Source organism: Brienomyrus brachyistius, chromosome 14, assembly GCF_023856365.1.
Source record: "Brienomyrus brachyistius isolate T26 chromosome 14, BBRACH_0.4, whole genome shotgun sequence".
In the NCBI taxonomy this organism is placed as follows: domain Eukaryota; kingdom Metazoa; phylum Chordata; class Actinopteri; order Osteoglossiformes; family Mormyridae; genus Brienomyrus; species Brienomyrus brachyistius.
In genome coordinates, this window is record NC_064546.1 from 12331980 (window position 1) to 12350349 (window position 18370).

General features: G+C 38.2%; 1 protein-coding gene across 1 annotated transcript; it reads right to left on the reverse strand.

Annotated features, from left to right (window-relative positions):
- Nucleotides 1-793: 793 nt before the first annotated feature.
- On the reverse strand, nt 794-15054 carry zgc:174356 (uncharacterized protein LOC100137120 homolog). Its single transcript, XM_048974205.1, has 7 exons — nt 14938-15054; nt 12441-13179; nt 12055-12152; nt 8543-8681; nt 6984-7067; nt 5414-5570; nt 794-845 (listed from the first exon to the last, which is right to left on the reverse strand). Exons 1-7 carry the CDS (start codon nt 15052-15054, stop codon nt 794-796), a joined length of 1386 nt encoding a protein of 461 aa, XP_048830162.1.
- Nucleotides 15055-18370: the final 3316 nt, after the last annotated feature.

Consider the following 18370-nt stretch of genomic DNA (forward strand, 5'->3'; position numbering starts at 1 on the left):
ATAGGACATGCTGAAAGACCTACGCACACCGATACAGTAATAGTGTTCAGTATCGATCGACAGTGCACCACTAGTGAGTTCTCAGTATCCCCTGTGTCCACAATGTATTCATAGATTTTCTCTTCATATTCTCTGCACTTGTGTGTAATGGAGAGAGGAATTCCTGCCGCCCCGCTGGAGCCTCTCCTGAGCCACTCTCTTCAACGTTCCAGATAACCAATTTCCATTCTGCTGTTCTGTCAGTTCTCCCAGTATCGTCTTTTTGTTCCTGCTCCGTTTCCTCAAAGTCATTTGGACGTCATGAATTGAATTAAAAACAATTAAAGCACACCTGTTCACTTTAAGACTTTTAAAAAATATATATATTTATTTTTTCAAAAAATTGGATTCTTTTTGAAATTAAGTAAATAAAAAGTCATACTAGTTCATTTATTTTGCTTACAACATGTCATCTATTAGGCTTATTTTAAAAATTCCCATTACTTTACTGAAGAAATATGTGCTTTTTTAGATAATGTAATTAGCAGCCTTGGTTTCTTTATAATTTCATCATTTACTTACATATTTTACAATAAAATGTATCTATGTAGAGCATAATAAAGAGAACACCATAGGACAATGATAGATATCAAGTATCCATCCACCCATTGCCTACATCCACTTGTCCAATGCGCGGCAAATCTTGCATATTAAATTAACAGAAAAAAATAATTGACATCACTCTGAGTTGTGCAAATAAGTAGGTTTTGTTCCAAAGCCACGTTAAAAATAAAGTGAGAAGTTGTGCAGCCGTTCAGTCCTGGGAAATGAAATGGGGCTGAGTGGCAGGCAATTCACTAACCCACCTAGGAAAGAAGGGACACAGTTACTGAAATACACATGGGAGATTTACAAGCAGTGCAGTCATGCTGTGTTCAGTAACATTTATTCTGATTGCATTTCTTCAGATTGTGTGCGCTGTGCTTTTTCTTTACACGTTTGTTATGGATGCGGGGCTCGGTGCTCGCAGAAATGAGGGTGATGATCCACCGGTGGCTCAAAGACAACAAAAGCGTTTGTTAAAGGAACTGAACGCAAACTGGGGAAACTACAAACTGAACAACACAGGGAGCCGGACTAGGGATGTAAGCTGGACTACAGAACACCGTAACGTGCCACAACATAGGCACCAAATGCAACAACTGACTAGGTAACTGAGCAAAGGCAGGCACTTAAATACACAGATAATGAGGACTGACACGCGGCAGGTGTGAATCAAACAGTCAACCAATCACGGAGGGCACAGGACAACTAGCAGCAGATGGAACGATTAAATATTGGCACAGGGAAAACAGGCAACAGGTAAAGTAACTGATAACATCAACCACAGAACTAGGGAACTAACTAATGACTAAGGGCTTAGGGGTGACATCACTAGGAACACGTACAAGAAAAAGCAAAATCGAGAACAGGACACAAGCAGAGAAAACTGCAAACAGGAAAGAAAAAACTACTAATAAACACTAGGAAATAACAGAAAACCAACAAATACAAAATAAGAAATGACCCTCAAACCCACAAGCAGAGAGTGAACAGACTGCGGGCTACACACGCAACCCACTCAGCTAACAGCAGTCCAGGGAACAGGGAAAACACACTAGGGACTTGGAACTAAGACTGAGGGAACAGGCTGACCAGCAGCACCTGCTAGCCACACAGGGTGTGAACACATAGGAAACGAACGGACTAAACGACAGAGAGGGGGAAAGGCGGAATGGCCAACAACGCCTGCTGGCCAAACGTCACACAGGGCGGGGTCAGACAGTACATACCCTGACAGCTTTAGGACTTACTGAATGTTTCAGTGCCACACCCAGCAGGAGAGCTGAAGGTAATCTCATCAAACCTCAGCTATATTTGTGACAAGGACATAACCGAAGCCAGCTAAACTGATTATTAACGATGGAACCTCAGAGCAGTCATTTTGGACACAGTATATTAATTGTGATCCCAGCAGCCAAATATTCTTGGAATTCTTGCATGGGTTTTAACTCATTTCCTATTAATTTGTTTATTTGTTTATTGTATGTTGCTCAATTATACTCTGAGCAAGTCTTGCTTTTTTGTAACATTGTGAACAGATGGGCCACACGTTCTGTTCTAGCAGATGGGCAAGCAAGGACATACTGTATATTAAATTGGTATTTTAAAGATAAAAGTGACTTATTTCAGTTTAATCTCCATTCAAAGTCAAACGGCATCATTCCAAAGTCATAAATGTTTAATTTTCATTATCCAGCTTCCCCATCTTTAGGCAACAACAACAACAACAATAATAATAGACTATACTAAGGAAGAAAAATCATGCATTTATTCTATCTATCTATCTATCTATCTATCTATCTATCTATCTATCTATCTATCTATCTATCTATCTTCTTATTATTATTACTGGCCATAATAATAATATATTGTTCTCAAACATTTCAGAAAACTGGAAATGTTTTTCGTCATGCAGTAGGCCACTCAAATAAATTAATATCAAATTAAGCAATAAGACAAAGAAAAAAAAATTGATCGGACTGGTATTTTCATTTTGGCTTGAAGCAGAGCAATAAAGAGGTCTCTCTCAGAGAGGATTTGTATGGATTTAACAAGTCGCACAAATCCAGTGTCTGAATCAATACAATCAGTTCACCAAACTTCCATTAACTGCCAAGGGGGAAATACGTCATCCCAGATAAGAAGATTGGCCTTTATGTAATTCTGGATGGTGTATTTCCTATTATTAACACTGGCAGACAATCCCCGGGGTTTCATGCTGTTTGGTCAGTAGATCTTCGCCACTAGAGGGTGATATAAAAAGTTAAAAAAAAAAAAAAAAACATTTTCTCCCATGGGACATTTCTTAAAATTCGATGTTTGACTCAATATCACATGCGGAATTTAAAAATTTAGGTTTCTGCCAGGCATTTTACTTTTATAATATGCAAAATAATTAAATATTCATATGAGCCATGCTAAATTTACATATGCTGTAATTCCCTTAGGTAAGCCATTAACAACAATGTTTTATTGATTCTCTTAAATTTCAGTTAGATCTTAGTTCTTTGAGAATAGTTGCTTTCCTCTGAGGACAGTAGCTAAAACTTGGATCCATACAGACTGACGGAGCAGACAGCCTTTTTAACACAGACTGTTTGGTTACGTAAATAACTATTAGTCTGATTTTATTAAATTGGCTATGACAAGGAACTAACTGATATTTGCAAGATTAACAAATTCCCAAAATAAGTTGGTCGGTGTCAATAATGTAGCAAGTCAGTCATTTGGATTAAGGTGAAGACATTACAAGTAGGTCAAAATCTGTATATATGAAATTTACTGTCTGCAAAGTCTTAATACAGATTCTGTTAAAACGTATTAAAAGAAGGAAAAATCTTGTATTCTGAGCTAATCATGCAGAAACGTCAAAGAACAACAGGAAAACTGGGGAAAGTAAGTTCGTAGTTTAGTCAAACTATTTAACAGCATTAACATTATAACAGTAGCTTTCTGTCACCAGTTCATTAACATGGAGCACTTCACGTTTGATAGATTGTCGGTGTATTATAGTTGCTGTGCCCCATTTATGTCATAAAAACAGCCAATAGTGGACTTGGTTTACAGCCACTTCAAGGATTTAATTGAGCAATAAGGCTATTTTCCACTAGATAATACTATGTAGCAAACACAAGCATTGGGGGAATAGTTTTAAACACAAGGAACTTTCGCTTAAATGCCTTTTAGTTTGCAGAGCTGTCACTTTTTATTCACTGTGTGATATTTGAAGACAAAAATATATTCAGGTTCATTTGTTATAGGAAGATGAGAAAAACTCATTCTATTACAAACATGATTTTGAGTCTCTAAAGAAGAAGGACGCGCTTTAAAAAAGTTAAACAATGTTGATTCTGCCTCTTTGAACGAAAAAATAAGAGTGTAAACATAGCATTTTAAATATATGTAACAGATGCCTCTTTGCTAAGCACAGTTAAATGAAATGAGTACCATGCTTTGAGGAAATTTCTTTTCAACAATAATTTGAAAATAACCAGAAAATAAACTGACATCAACTCAAAGCTTTAGTTGTTTTTGAGTTGAAGAAATACCTACTTCAATTGTTTTAATGTGCCTGTTTATATATAAAGGAAATCAGACAAAAATGACTAAACAGGTGAAAAAGTTTCATTTAAAATAATGGATGAGAGACAATGGGGGGCCTACTTTTTAAAATTAATGATGTAGATGAACTATGCATGGAGCATAAAATATACGTACCCATCTGTATACCAAATAATTCATTTATCTTTTATGAATAAATAACACATAAAATCCACAATAAACATATCTTCAATGAACAGGTATGCCATCTAAAATGAAATTAATATGCTGCCATTTTATTATTGTTATTATAAATTATTATGAAATGTATTTGCTAATCTACCAAAATGGGCAGCTTTGTTGGATAAATTCTGAAATTAAATTACGCAAAAGTAAATATTTAACAAATGTCTTTAAAATGATGAAGAATATCCAGAAAAGTGAGGTATTAGACTTCTTATCAGACTTCTTTTTAAATGCAGAAACAGAAAATGAGCATTTAATATATTTAATTATATTTAAATAATTATGTTAAATTTTAAAATGATATGTTTTATGATTTATGTCCTGCAGTTTATATAGTCAAGTAGGTTTATTAACCATGATGAGATAATTTTAATTTAAGTGTCGTTCATACTCATGTTATATAATCTAACAGCATTCAAGAGCATTCTAAAAAATGTGAAAGTAGGTAATCTTTTGCATCATTAAATATAATTTGACTATGAACAAGAATGTTGTTAAAGGGCCGTTGATTAAATTAATACCCATCATCACAGAAATTCGTGCACTTTTATGATATTTTCTACATTGTATATGTGCAGCAGGTATAAAAAAAGGGCAAAATGCAAAGTTGCCTGGTCAGAGTCCAGATTTGGACCCTACAGAGAAAATTTGGTCCTATTTTAAACACAAACTAAGCAGTAAACATTTTTCAACTAAAGCCATTTAACATTTTTGATTTTTTCTTCCTGTAAAAAGTTGTCTGCAAGTGCACCCATAGCTTAGAGAGGCACTGACCAACCTTACAAAAGAATATCTCACGGGAGATATACTTAACTAAGAACGTTTCAGGAAACATGTCAGAGTGTTAAGAAATAACTTAAGGTAGAACTTACTGTACTGACATAGTGTTAATAAGCTCGCAGGAAACGTGCCCCTGATCAGTTGTTCGCTGGTGAGACCATTAAAAGCTTAATGCTTAGCAATTTTGATGTTTTATTTAATTTTTTGCCCAGGACTGCATGTAGAAAAGAATGATAGCAAAATATAACTAAATGTAGTAACGTACTGTAGGAAGATTAACATGATGAAGCAAAACACCGCCATAACGATGAAGGACATCCCCGGAAAAGATGTCAGCGTCAAAGAATATAGACCATTGAATATCACCGCTCCGATGAGGATGCATGATGCTTCCACTGAGGCGCTGAAGGAAAACATCGCACCTTTGAAGAAAATTAAAATGAGTTCAAACATGCATATGCTACATTACCAGATTTGGGTAATACAGGTCCAGGGAGTAAAAGTCCAGACCAGGATTTTGTTTGAACCAACCAGTTGAGCATAAAGAGTCACAGTACCAGATATTAAACTAGTTGGTTGAAACAAAATCCCGGTCTGGACTTTTATGCTCTAGACCTGTTTTACCCAAATCTGTATATAACAGGGCTCATAGATCCACATCAGATTAACCAAACAGAATTCCATAAACTTTAATGAATGAACAAATGACTTTCAATATAGACATCAATATATAACAATAATGGGAACTGATCACTGATCATTTCAATTTTCTGTCATGGGGGAGGGGATTATAACTAATTATGTGTGTGCGGTTTCGTGGTGCTACATTGTATGTTTGTATTTCCATCTATGTTGAGCCTTTTTACATTAACTATTTTAATTCATAAAATGCATTATCAGCTGGGTCTGGATTAACATGTGATTTGGTCCGTGTCAAGATAACACTCCGGACTTTGAGAGCCCCTGATATATAATATGACAAATATAATGGAAGTAGAAGTCGAGTACGGTAAAGAGTAACTGGAAGTTTTGAAGTTTGATCTCGTATATGAGTTAGAATCTTATTAACAACGAGTTTAACTGAGATTATTAACCTGGGATACCAGCTGATCAATGGGAGAGGACAGTGAAACAGTGGGGACGACAGGGGTCATTCTGAATTGTCTAACGGAGAATCTGACCAACACGAAGTGAGGAACCTCCTACCGTGGACAAAACACTCAGTCACAACGTTCTAGGAGTGAACCAGTCAACAGAAAGAAATGTCAAAGGTGCCCAGTCAGCAAATATTGCGGAGTTCAAATATTCTCAGACAAAGACTGAATAAATGCACAGTACTGTGCAAAGAACTTGTTTAAGGCTATTTATCTGTGAGGTTAGTGTATTTCCTCAGAAAAAGACACAATTTAATAGTCGGACATATGCAAATTAACAGTTACACGTTAAAAGTAAGAATTTCTCCTGCTTTCCAAAAAGTTACTGGTATCTTGTTGGGTAGCTAAATGTACGACGCTTTGGTACCAAATTTCTCCTTAGGAGCACCTCAGTCATTCCATGTATTTGTTAAATTTCACCACCACCTAATTAATTAACTTAATTACTTAAATAACTTAATCAAATACCGATTAGCCAGACTAGGTGTGCTAGTGGTACATTGATGTATTGGACAGTTGCTGCAAACAGTGGGGAGTTTTTAGGAAAGGTTTTCAATTGACTGGCTTTCCTCCCGTAGGTGCTTTTCAGTTTTACTATTGTGCATTACATTGGCGCTGAAAACAACTAATAAAAGTTCCTGGAAAAGGCAACGCTTTGGGATTTGCGGCACGGAAACTCACCCTGTTCATCTGGTCCAACAACAGCGGAGCACTTGGAGCGAATCACAGCCTGAGGGATTCCACTCGGAGCCCCCACTACTGCCACTGGGACAATGAGATGAAACGAAATGTCATCCCGGGGTGCTGACGCTCACAGAAGGTTTGTTTGCGAACAACACAGAGAACCGAACAAAATTCAGATTGTTTGCATATACATTTGACACTATTGAATACAACAACAACAATACTAATAATGATTTGACATTTGTATTATCATTTAATGAAATTCTATTTAATTAGGTAATTGTATTCTTATTTCTGCCTGGTTATAATTTAACTTATGTCCTGTGAAACCAGAACCAGGACTAGTACAAGTGAAGAAGGCAGACTGATAATGTTCTAACATGCAGTCTGATCATTGCCTTGCCTCCCCATCCGTGTGTTTATTTATCCATGACACGGCGCATCAGCATTGCAATGGAGAAGATGACATTGAGTAACTGTCATGCTGACCTTTATAATTGCAGACGTATAATACGGCAGAATGCAGGTGTTGATTACTCTAGATGCCACCATGTTATCTTTTAAAACCTTTTCTGTATTTTCTATATTTTATGTATTGTTTTCTTCAGTGTTCTTCCGCTGCCTGCTGCCTCCGTAGCACTCGCACCTGTCATTATAAAGTGTCTGGAAAGGCCAGTCATGTGGCCCCTAATCACATGATCCCCTCCAAATTGCTTATGGCCCAAACTGGTCCACTGAGGATGCCACATCCTCTGCCCTCCATCTGGCTTCCTTCCCATCTCAAAAGGACACTAGTGTAAGAATGCCGTTCAGTGACTTCAGTTCAGTCTTCAATACCATCACCCCCCCAGAAGCTCATAGGGACATTGTCTACAATGTAGGTGCACACTGGGGATGTCACCTTCAACATCAGCACACCGAGCACCTACACCCCCAGGACTATGTACTCAGGCCACTCCTGTTCACCTTCCTGATTCATAACGTACTGCGGCGTACAGCTCCAACACCATCCTCAAGTTTGCAATGTTCCTGAGTCATGTAGGATGGAGATTCAGCAAGTTAATTCTAATGTATTTTCTAATGTATTTAATTTATTTTAATGTATTTTTATTGTATCCATATTGAGTGTTTGTTTTGTGTTGCCCATAAAGTTGCTTCATATGATAATGATGGTTAAAACACTTGTTTAAGGCCATCATGTTGTATTATAGACAAGTACACCAAAGGGTTAGAAAGGTCACGATGTTAATTCACTTTTCCTCTTTAGTAGTTATGATGGCATAATGTTCAGGAACTCCAGTCATAATCTGAGTCACACAATATGACATAATGACTTTCAAATGCCCAGTAAATAAGAACTGGCTATTGGCATTTTAAGCTTGTGTCATACTGCAGGACAATGTCATCGTTATGTTTAACGATAACCTTTTAATCTTGTCATACTGGTACACGGTATGTAATGCCCCCTGTAACGCTTCCATATATATATAAAATTCAATACATTTTTATGTTTTCTCATGCTTGAGAAAATGCACTTGAGTTTAATATGGTCTTACCTAGAAACACCATCCATGCATTTGTTGAAAAAGCTAGAAGAGCATATGAGGCTCCACGAAAAAATATACTAATTTTGGCCAGAGTCATTTCTCCTATACAGCGTAAGAGCCATGGGAATATGCACATAAGAAAAATGCCCTGTGGAGAAAAAAAGATACATTACTACAGCTGGATGAGCTCAATCTGGGACCAATTAGTTGGTCTTTTGCAGATTCCTGGTTTTCTATTAGTTTTTTTTTTTTTTTTAAAGTTTTCTTTGTAGCTAATGAATTAATGAATTGCAGCCATTCAGACCCCATGGTGTCACTGGCAAGTTGATAAACATAGTAGAGAAGTGAAATAAAATATTTTATTTTATGTTCTAAAAAAAAAAAAAAAAAAAAGTTAACTAAACTCAAATTAAGCAAAAATATCTAGGGTGACCTTAAAAAAATTAAACATTCACCCAGGGAACTGGCTAAATCCTAGACCCTAGATCATAGTTTCACCTCAGTAAAATGGGTTTAAGTTGGCCAGTTTAAGTCATACGGCTGCGGTGCCCTTGGGACATTGTGAGTGACTGTGAGATAAGTGCTCCTTCGGCTACTGCCAGCCAGTGCTCTTTACTGTCCCCACAGAGATGGCATATGACCAGCAATGTGCCCCTTACTCATCACCCACATAACAATGTGCCCCTTACTCATCACCAACATAGCAATGTGCCCCTTACTCATCACCAACGTAGCAATGTGCCCCTTACTCATCACCCACATAACAATGTGCCCTTTACTCATCACCAACACAGCAATGTGCCCCTTACTTATCACCAATGTAGCAATGTGCCCCTTACTCATCACCAACGTAGCAATGCCCCCCTTACTCATCACCAATGTAGTAATGTGCCCCTTACTCATCACCAATGTAGTAATGTGCCCCTTACTCATCACCAACGTAGGCTGGTGGAAGCAGTAGGTGCCAGAGAGGACCTTGCGTTGCGGCTGATCGAGTATGGATAAATATTTCGGATGCCGACCAAAGGGGAAAAAGTTAGAGAACAAAAAAGAAACACAATTACAACCGAATGTTTCCTTTAAACTGCAGCTATGATTCAGACAAGTCTGGTGTCATTGGTTAGACAGCTCAAGTTTAAATGCATTGTTAGATAATGAAGTTTCTAATTCATAATACATGGTGTGTAGAAGTTTTAAATTAAGTTTGTGAGTGAATGCATGACAGTGAATGTAGCCAAATGAGGTTCCCCCCCCCCCCCCCAAAAAAAAAAAAAAAAAAAGAAAAAAATTATAACTCTCAGGGCACTGTGACTCATTTTTCCCTTATGTTTGTGCTGACAGGTTTGATTTAATTATCCCCGCAGCTCTGGGTGATGAGCCACTAGAGTCATCAACCCTCCCCCCCCCCCCCAATTTGTAGCAGAAAGAATAATCAGAATGCATAAACATTTCCCTGAAAAGGTCAGCACATTATGTTTTTAACTTCAATCAACTCAGTGAAGTCTGTGGCTTTTAATAATTTGCCGAGGGCCTACTTTAATTACGCGCCAATTCACTCCGCACATTATTTGCAAAGCATCACCACGAAACATAAAAACAAATGCGCAGGTATGTTTATAGGATTATTACGTCACATACTGACATCCTGGAAAGAAACAAAAAAGCAGAACAGCAGATATCGAAGTCTCTATTCTGACATCTTTTCCTTGGGTGCTGAATTTGGGCGAATAACAAAGTAAGCTAATTAATAAATAATAGTAGCAATAATAATAATAATAATAATAATAATAATAATAATAATAATAAATAAAATGGTAACACTTTACTTAAGGCCATGTTTTATATGCATTTATAACAAATAATAATACATTTATAAACATGATTAGAAATGTTTCTAAAAAGCCATAACACATCACAGTCATGTTTATTATGCATTATGAATGCTTTATGAAGCTCTCATTCATAATGCACTACAGATGCCTTTATAAAGCAGTTAAAAAACATTCCTAATGCTTATACTGACAGTTATAATGCATTATAAATGTATCTATAGAGCATTTCATGCATCCATAAGGCATAATACACATGGCTGTGGTGTGTATTATGCATTATGTGGGGGATTGTAAATGCTGGTTTGGTATAAATAAGTTTTTTCCTCTTATATATTTCTAGTAGTGCAGACAGAGGGGTACCTAGAAATTGTGGGCCCCCTGACAAAATATCACTTTAACCCCCTCTAACCAATGCTATGTGTAATTGTACCCAAGCCCTGCAGGGGCGGAGCAGGAGCCTTAAAGTGTTCCATTGTATTTATTCTTAATGCATTCCTTTAAATTAAATTACTAATTTATTTGATGCAAGTGCCATGTGTTACGATCCCGTTCGCGGGAAGCGGTGATCGTGCGGGCAGGCGTGAAAGGAGCAGGCAGACAGGCAAATACGGGGCAAAACTAGGGGTTTAATCAAGGGACTGGGAGAGGGAAACATCGAACGCCAACTAACATCAATGACGGACCAGGACCACAGGTAAGACCAGGACTTAAAACAGGACAAGACTAATCTAAGTAATCAGACACAGCAGGAGACGATCAGGGAAGTACACGTGGGTAAGCAGGGGGCGTGGCACACACACGAGGACCGGACGAGCCGGGCATGACACCATGGTTTGTAGAAAGTGAGAAAATGTAGACCATACTCTGAATAATTAAAAATAGATAGATAGATAGATAGATAGATAGATAGATAGATAGATAGATAGATAGATAGATAGATAGATAGATAGATAGATAGATAAACAAGCAAACAAGTACAGTACATGCTGAACAGACAAGCAAATTAATTCATAAAGACATATTATAATCACAATCAGCATAAAATCATATCAGCTTAATTAGAAGACAAGACTATTATGTCACAATTTATTATCATACTTTAAATTCAATCTTAAAAATAAATGGTCTCCGCCCTCAGAAAAATCAGCTTGTTTTAAATTAACACCTTTATATTTAAACCAATAAAAGGAGCCAAACCGGCAAAGCTTGCTGTAATTGCTGTCATGTACTGAAAGAGTACTTATTACATATTTATAGAGCTAGTTGATATCAGCGAGTGCATTAACTCAAGAGGACAGCTAATGAATTTAATTTAATATTTAATGTCCAAATACACGGGTTTGCTGCTCAACTTTTCCTTTTAATTCAGATATCTGTCAACTTTATAGGAGAGAAGTTTCTGAATAAAACATTAATCATTATCCACCAAATGTGAAAAAAAATTACCAAAGGTAAATTTTTTAAATACGTAAATAAAATATTTAATTGTAGGTTATATATAATACAGTGCTTCACTCAAAAATTTAGTGTGCATATGATGATATACTGATTTATATGTATATGTTAATTTTCTGGTATGGATCATGCCACTGTTTAAGTTTTGATCTAAATGCAAATACAGATTCTTAAAATGTTTTCTTTTAACGTTCCTAAGTTCTTAAGTTTCAGAGGTGATAATGGGTCACTTACTGATATAATCATTCTTGCGGAGTTGAACACACCGTAGAGCTCTGTTGTGAAATCTCTAGGTTCATACATCAAAAAGAGGAGCAGAATGGCTTGATCCCCTATTTAATAATAAAAATATATATTGTATTAGGCAATAAGCTTGCAAAGCCAAAATGTAGCTTTTTTACGATAAAAAAAAATTATAAATCGATACTTTATACCAACAAAGCAACTGCTTTCACAATGCAGCCCTTTAGCAATAAACAAATTTGCTACAATTGTCACAAAGTTAGCAGAGAAGTATTATACAGATAAATCCTAATTACTAAATGCAGTTTCATTAGACAAGGCCAGTATATCCCATTTTACAATGAAAACAATAGTTAAGAATCTCCTCACTGACTTACCCATAGCGATAGTGTTGTTCAGAAACAGGCAGAGGATGAGCAAATACAGCTTTTGTTTTTCCTGGCCCGGCCTCTTTTTCATCACTGCCCTGAAGGTCCGCTTCGCATACATCAGGATGGAATGTCTGACTTGAGCATCGCTATTGGATTCTGCTCCCGAGGACGCTTCTGGCAGGCATACGTTTGTATTAGGAGGCTTGGGGTTGCGTAGCCACAGAACCACATAGAGAGCACTCAGGATCTGACAGCCACAATAAGCCCCAAAAGCTGCTAGAAAATCATAGCTCTGGAGAAGGAAGCCACTGAGGAGACCCCCGAGGGTCCCACCTATGAAAATCATGGACTCTGCAATTCCCATTCTTATGGTGCGGTTGCTGGAGTCAGAGATGTCAGCTAAATAGCTGAAGCAACTAAGTAAGATGGAGACATGACCCCCTGAAAGCCCCACGACGAAGCTTGCAGCAAGTGACCAGTAGATATTTACTCCTTCCACCTTTGATATAGTGATTAATATGCCGCCGCCAACCAGCGACAAGGCATTTGGCAAAAGCATGCCGAGCTTTCGGCCAGCTCTGTCAGACCGGGACCCCAGTAAGATAGCCGGTGGTATGGAGAATAAGCTTAGAGTGGCTGTGAATATTAGCAGGATGACGGAAGAACGTTCCTGGATTTCTTTGTCTTCCTTGTAATTTTCTTGATTCCTGCAGATTTCTGTGCCAGCATACCGTTCTTGGCAAACCTAGAATACAGACCCAATTATTTTCCACAATGAATAGTTATGGGAATATATGCGGCATGTTTCGATATTTCCATTAATAATTTTATAACATAAGAAAAAAAATTGCTGAGAAAGTTGCACAGAAATGTTTCACACTGTGCTCCTACAGTATGTACTTGTAAAAAATATTTCTTGATTCAGTCAAAGACTAAATCAGCAAAACCATTGATCTATATCCCTACTGTTCATGCAGCACAGGATCACAGTGGGTCTGCAGCATCTCCCAGGTATTTAACAGTACAAGGCTGCGGACACCCAGGACAGGGTCCCATTCCCTCACAGATCATTTTTTTCGGAAATTCAGAGACATCATTTCACCTCTCAGTTTTTTGTAGCAAAACATACATGTGCTTGCCAAAAAAAAAAACTCTTTTCATTTTTATGCATGTACGGTGTATAATGGCAGAAGTACTTTATGTTGTTATTCAGTCCAATATATAATGGATAATAATGGAAAAAAAAAACTTAATTTATAACTTATAACAAGGCACCCTAATGTTTAATGCTGTAAACATTTTGCACTGAGTGCATAAAGCATAATACTGTAGGCATTTGTACTGACCCACATATGTTTGCTTTCCATGTCATAAAATGTAATAATTGACAGAGACACCACTGATGACAACAAACAGAGCAATTGTTGTACGGCAGAACCAAAATGTCCAACCTGCAAATTTTAAGCCTTTTCGTCTTAGTCCACCCAGATCTAGTGAGGGACCGGGTAATAGTACAGATTATTTGTTTCCTCTTGTTAGATTGTTCATACCAAGTAGCTTAATAATAATGTATATTAGTCCTAATTTGGTGCTTTGGGAAGCACTATTGCCCACGCGGCTCCTTTGGTCTCTCTTCAGGTTTGGGGGCTTAAATTACGGTTCTTTTCTGTATTTGTGGAGTTTGCATCCCCATGTCCAACGAATTTCCTTATGGAACTCCAGTTTCTCTGTCAGACTCAGGTATTGACTTATGCCCAATTGATGTCTCTAAATTTCCCAGAGTGTGTGTGCATGTATGTGTCCTGCAGTGGACATTCTGTCCATGGTATACCCTAACTCCTAACCCTAAACCTAACACTAACCTTAACCCCTAACCCCAACCCTAACCTTAACCCCAACCCTAACCCCTAACCCTAACCCCTCCATGTGCCTTACAGCGACTGGGATAGGCTCAAGACTTAAATGAACTTGTCCTGGACAAAGGTTTGGAAAATCAGCGCACTGTTTATTATTATCACTATTATTCTTCTTTATTTTTAAGTAAAAATACTGAAATTTAAAACACACCTGAAGCAATTTATTTACTGTTTTATTTATTGCATGGCACTCTATGTGGGTAAATCTCATCTGAGTTCTAGAATTGCCTTGCAAGACATATATGTCTAACTGCCAGCTATGTACTGTATCTAACTTGAGTTTAGCATGAATGTGAATTTTGCACACGAATAGTACGTTAAAGAGCGGCTTTGCAATGATTCATACCTCATTGTTCAAACCTCAAGTGCAATAATTAGTCTTGCAAATTTTTTTGTAAAACCGTCTGCATTCAGTCAATACATAATTTTCATTTTGCACATTTTTATTTATGGCTTTCTAGCACATTCCATCCTAGCTGAAAAAAGAACCTTTCTTTCTGCAATGCGAATGATTCGGTCTTGTTTGTACCAGAGTCTGTGCTCATAGTAGGTATTAGCTATTGAAATGGACCGCGTTGTGCACTTACCTTAGTGATGATGAGTTGCTGATAGGATGGATTTAAAATGAAGATGCTCATCATATATAGTAGTATAACTGGCTCCACAGTGATGTGTTCTCTTAGCCTCTCAATCAATCTTTGCATGTTTAATGACCACTAAAATACTTCGTTTTTTTTTTTTTTTAAATAATAACAGAAATAATAGTAATCGTATGTAAAATAAAGACGAAAACCTAAATTCCTATGAAATAGTACCAGAGAGTAGTAATGAATAGAACTTATAGTTTAATATGACAGCCTTTCCATAGCAGAAAGCTTACTGATATGCGATATTTCATATGCTTGTCAACTACGTAGCAGGAAGTTGAATGTCATGACTAATCAAGAGTTCAACTTGTAAGCAGCTGTAAAAGTGTGAATTATGACTCATTTCATGACAAAGTTCAGCACAGTTCATGTGATACAGCAATAGAACACACACACACAGGCACACACACACACAGGCACACTTACATCGGAGCACAGTGTGAAACAAATATAGGCCTAACTAATTAACCAGCTGACCTAACAACCAAACATGTAACATTCCTGACATGATATTTGTATGGATTTATTGTACCTGTCATTTCGAAAAAGGCTTTTTATGATATTTCATTTTTGTTTTATTTTTTTCCATGACATGAAAAGATAGGTTCAAATAATCCTGAACAATTTTTAAATGGGGGGTGGCATGGTGTTGCAGTGGTTAGCACTGTTGCCTCACACCTCTGGGACCCGGGTTCGAGTCTCCGCCTGGGTCACATGTGTGTGGAGTTTGCATGTTCTCCCCATGTGGTCGTGGGGTTTCCTCCGGGTACTCCGGTTTCCCCCCACAGTCCAAAAACACGCTGAGGCTAATTGGAGTTGCTAAATTGCTCGTAGGCGTGCGTGTGAGAGTGAATGATGTGTGAGTGTGCCCTGCAATGGGCTGGCCCCCATCCTGGGTTGTTCCCTGCCTCGTGCCCATTGCTTCCGGGATAGGCTCCGGACCCCCCCGTGACTCAGTAGGATAAGCGGTTTGGAAAATGGATGGATGGATGGAATTTTAAAATGGAAGAAATCACGGTAAGATCTGGGGGAATAATGAAGGAAACTGGATGGTTTTCAAAATTCACTGACATGTAAAAAGCAGACAACCTGGGAAATGCAAATACGTCTGTGCAAAAGCTCGGCGATGCAGTAAATCGCAAAAACGTAAAGAAGTAAAACAAGAGCCTGCCGCAGAAACATTTATCACTAATAAAATGTCAATAATGAAGAGAAGAGTGGAAGGTTGTGTGCCGCTTCCCAGATGGAGAAATCCTGCAGGCAGTATAGTCACAGAGAGTGAGCACTCAGTGTTAAGCCCTTTCTCAAAGCGGAAAAATAATTGGTAAAAGTGAGGAGGTGGGAGACACCGAGCAACGGGTTTTCGAGTCTTTGGAGTGTGTCTGTACATTCGTCAGCTGATGATTAATGGTGTACCGTACCCACTTACTTGTCACTGCCAGTTCAGCTGGAAAACATATTGAGTCTGAGGTGGACTGTCCTCACCTTTTGTGTCAGAGCACCTTACCATTAGCACGCATTGTCAACAGTGCACTGAGGAAACTAAAAGCAGTCATGGTCAAATGCTAGGCACCGGCACACAAGCGACATTTCCTGAAGCATCTTTGTGTGCCGATAATAGCAAGTTCCGAGGAAGTTATGGGTGATCATCTTGCCACAATGCTTTTAGAAAACAGACCCTGTATATGTATTTTGTGCTCTATAATCAGTGTAAAAAGTTGGAAATAAAGAATGACATGCTGGTTTATTGCCTAGCTGGTAGCTTTAAGAATCAACCTTGTAAAAGAGAATCCATGCACCAATAACCAATAAATCTGCAGAGGATGTAACGATTAGTGATAGCTTTACAGTTATGCCAAGTTCAGCAGTCCAAGCAAATATTACATACAGATTAATAACTGAATACAAAAATTGTAATATCATGTGAGGGAGGTCTGGGCATCCCTGCTTAGAGTGCCGTCCCCATGACCCGATCACACTGAAGCGGCAGAAAAAGGATAGATGGATGGATGGATGGATGGATGGATGGATGGATGGATGGATGGATGGATGGATGGATGGCGGTATTTTACAAAATCATAATGTTCCAAATTCTGCTGACTTTTTTGTATCATATTGCTTTTGTGTCATATTCTTGATTTAATATATGCAATACTACAGTATATATATATATATATACACACTGTATAGTAAATTTATGTAATTATTTTTTTTCCTAGCATAATTTTATCTAAACAGCTGCGACAATGTGACCATTATTTCTGTTGGTGAGGTAGCCTGAAATACTAATGGTTAAACATTTTCCTTTTTCGTTTCTGTATTGTCTGGTTACCTCTGGGGATACAATTTAAACAGTCAGAGGGTAATTTAAAGTAGCCATTCCACCTGAACTGTATTTGGAATATAGGGGAAGCCAGATTACCCAGTGGCAGCCATGAAGGTGTAAAGCGACAGAGCTGAATGCTGCCGTGCCTCATTAGCTAATCATCAGCTGCAGCTCATGCGAGGCCGGGAGACTTGTGGAGAAAGGGCCACTGGCAGTGGTGACAGGGAACTGGAGCTGAGACAAGGTGCTTGAGATCATACATACACTATATGGACAAAAGTATCGGGACACGTCTCTTAATCATTGAATTGAGGTGTTTCATACAGACCCATTGCCACAGGTGTATAAAACCAGGCACCTAGGCATGCAGTCAGGCTTTTGACATTTGTGAAAGAATGAAGAGCTTGGAGAATTCAAACGTGGTACTGTCATACTGTAGGATGCCACCTTTGCAGTATGTCAGTTTGTGAAATTTCTTCTTCTCTAGACAGATACTTGATATAACACGGTCAACTGTAAGTGGTATTACTGCATAGTGGAAGCATTTACTGCTGAAACAACAGTCAGCCACAAAGTGGCAGAGCACGTAAAAAACAGGACAGGGTTGGCAAGTGTTAAGGCACATAGTCAGTAAAAGTCGCCAACATTTTGTTGACTCAAGAACTGCAGAGTTCCAAACTTCCTCTGGCATTAACCTCAGCACAAAATCTGTCTGCCTGGAACTGCATGGAATGGGCTTCCATGGCCGAGCAGCTGCACCAAGCCTCACCAAGCGTCATTGCAATGTGAAGCGTTGGATGAAGTGATGTAAAGCACACAGCCACTGGACTCTGGAACAGCGGAAACATGTTCTGTGGAGGGACAAATCACACTTCTCTGTCTGACAGTCTGATGGATGAACCTGGGTTCGGTTGATGCCAGGAGAACGGTACCTGCCTGGCTGCATTGTGCCGACTGTAAAGTTTGGTGGAGGAGGGATAATAGAATGGGGGTGTTTTTCAGGGGCTGGGCTTGGCCCCTTATTTCCAGTGAAGGAAACTCTTAATG

Coding starts and splice junctions, on each gene's coding strand:
- zgc:174356 (XM_048974205.1), bottom strand. CDS start 15,054: ATGCAAAGATTGATTGAGAGGCTAAGAGAACACATCACTGTGGAGCCA. Junction 12,153..12,440: donor GAACAACACTATCGCTATGG/GTAAGTCAGTGA, acceptor ATTATTAAATAG/GGGATCAAGCCATTCTGCTC. Junction 5,571..6,983: donor TGTTGGACCAGATGAACAGG/GTGAGTTTCCGT, acceptor TTTTCTTCAAAG/GTGCGATGTTTTCCTTCAGC.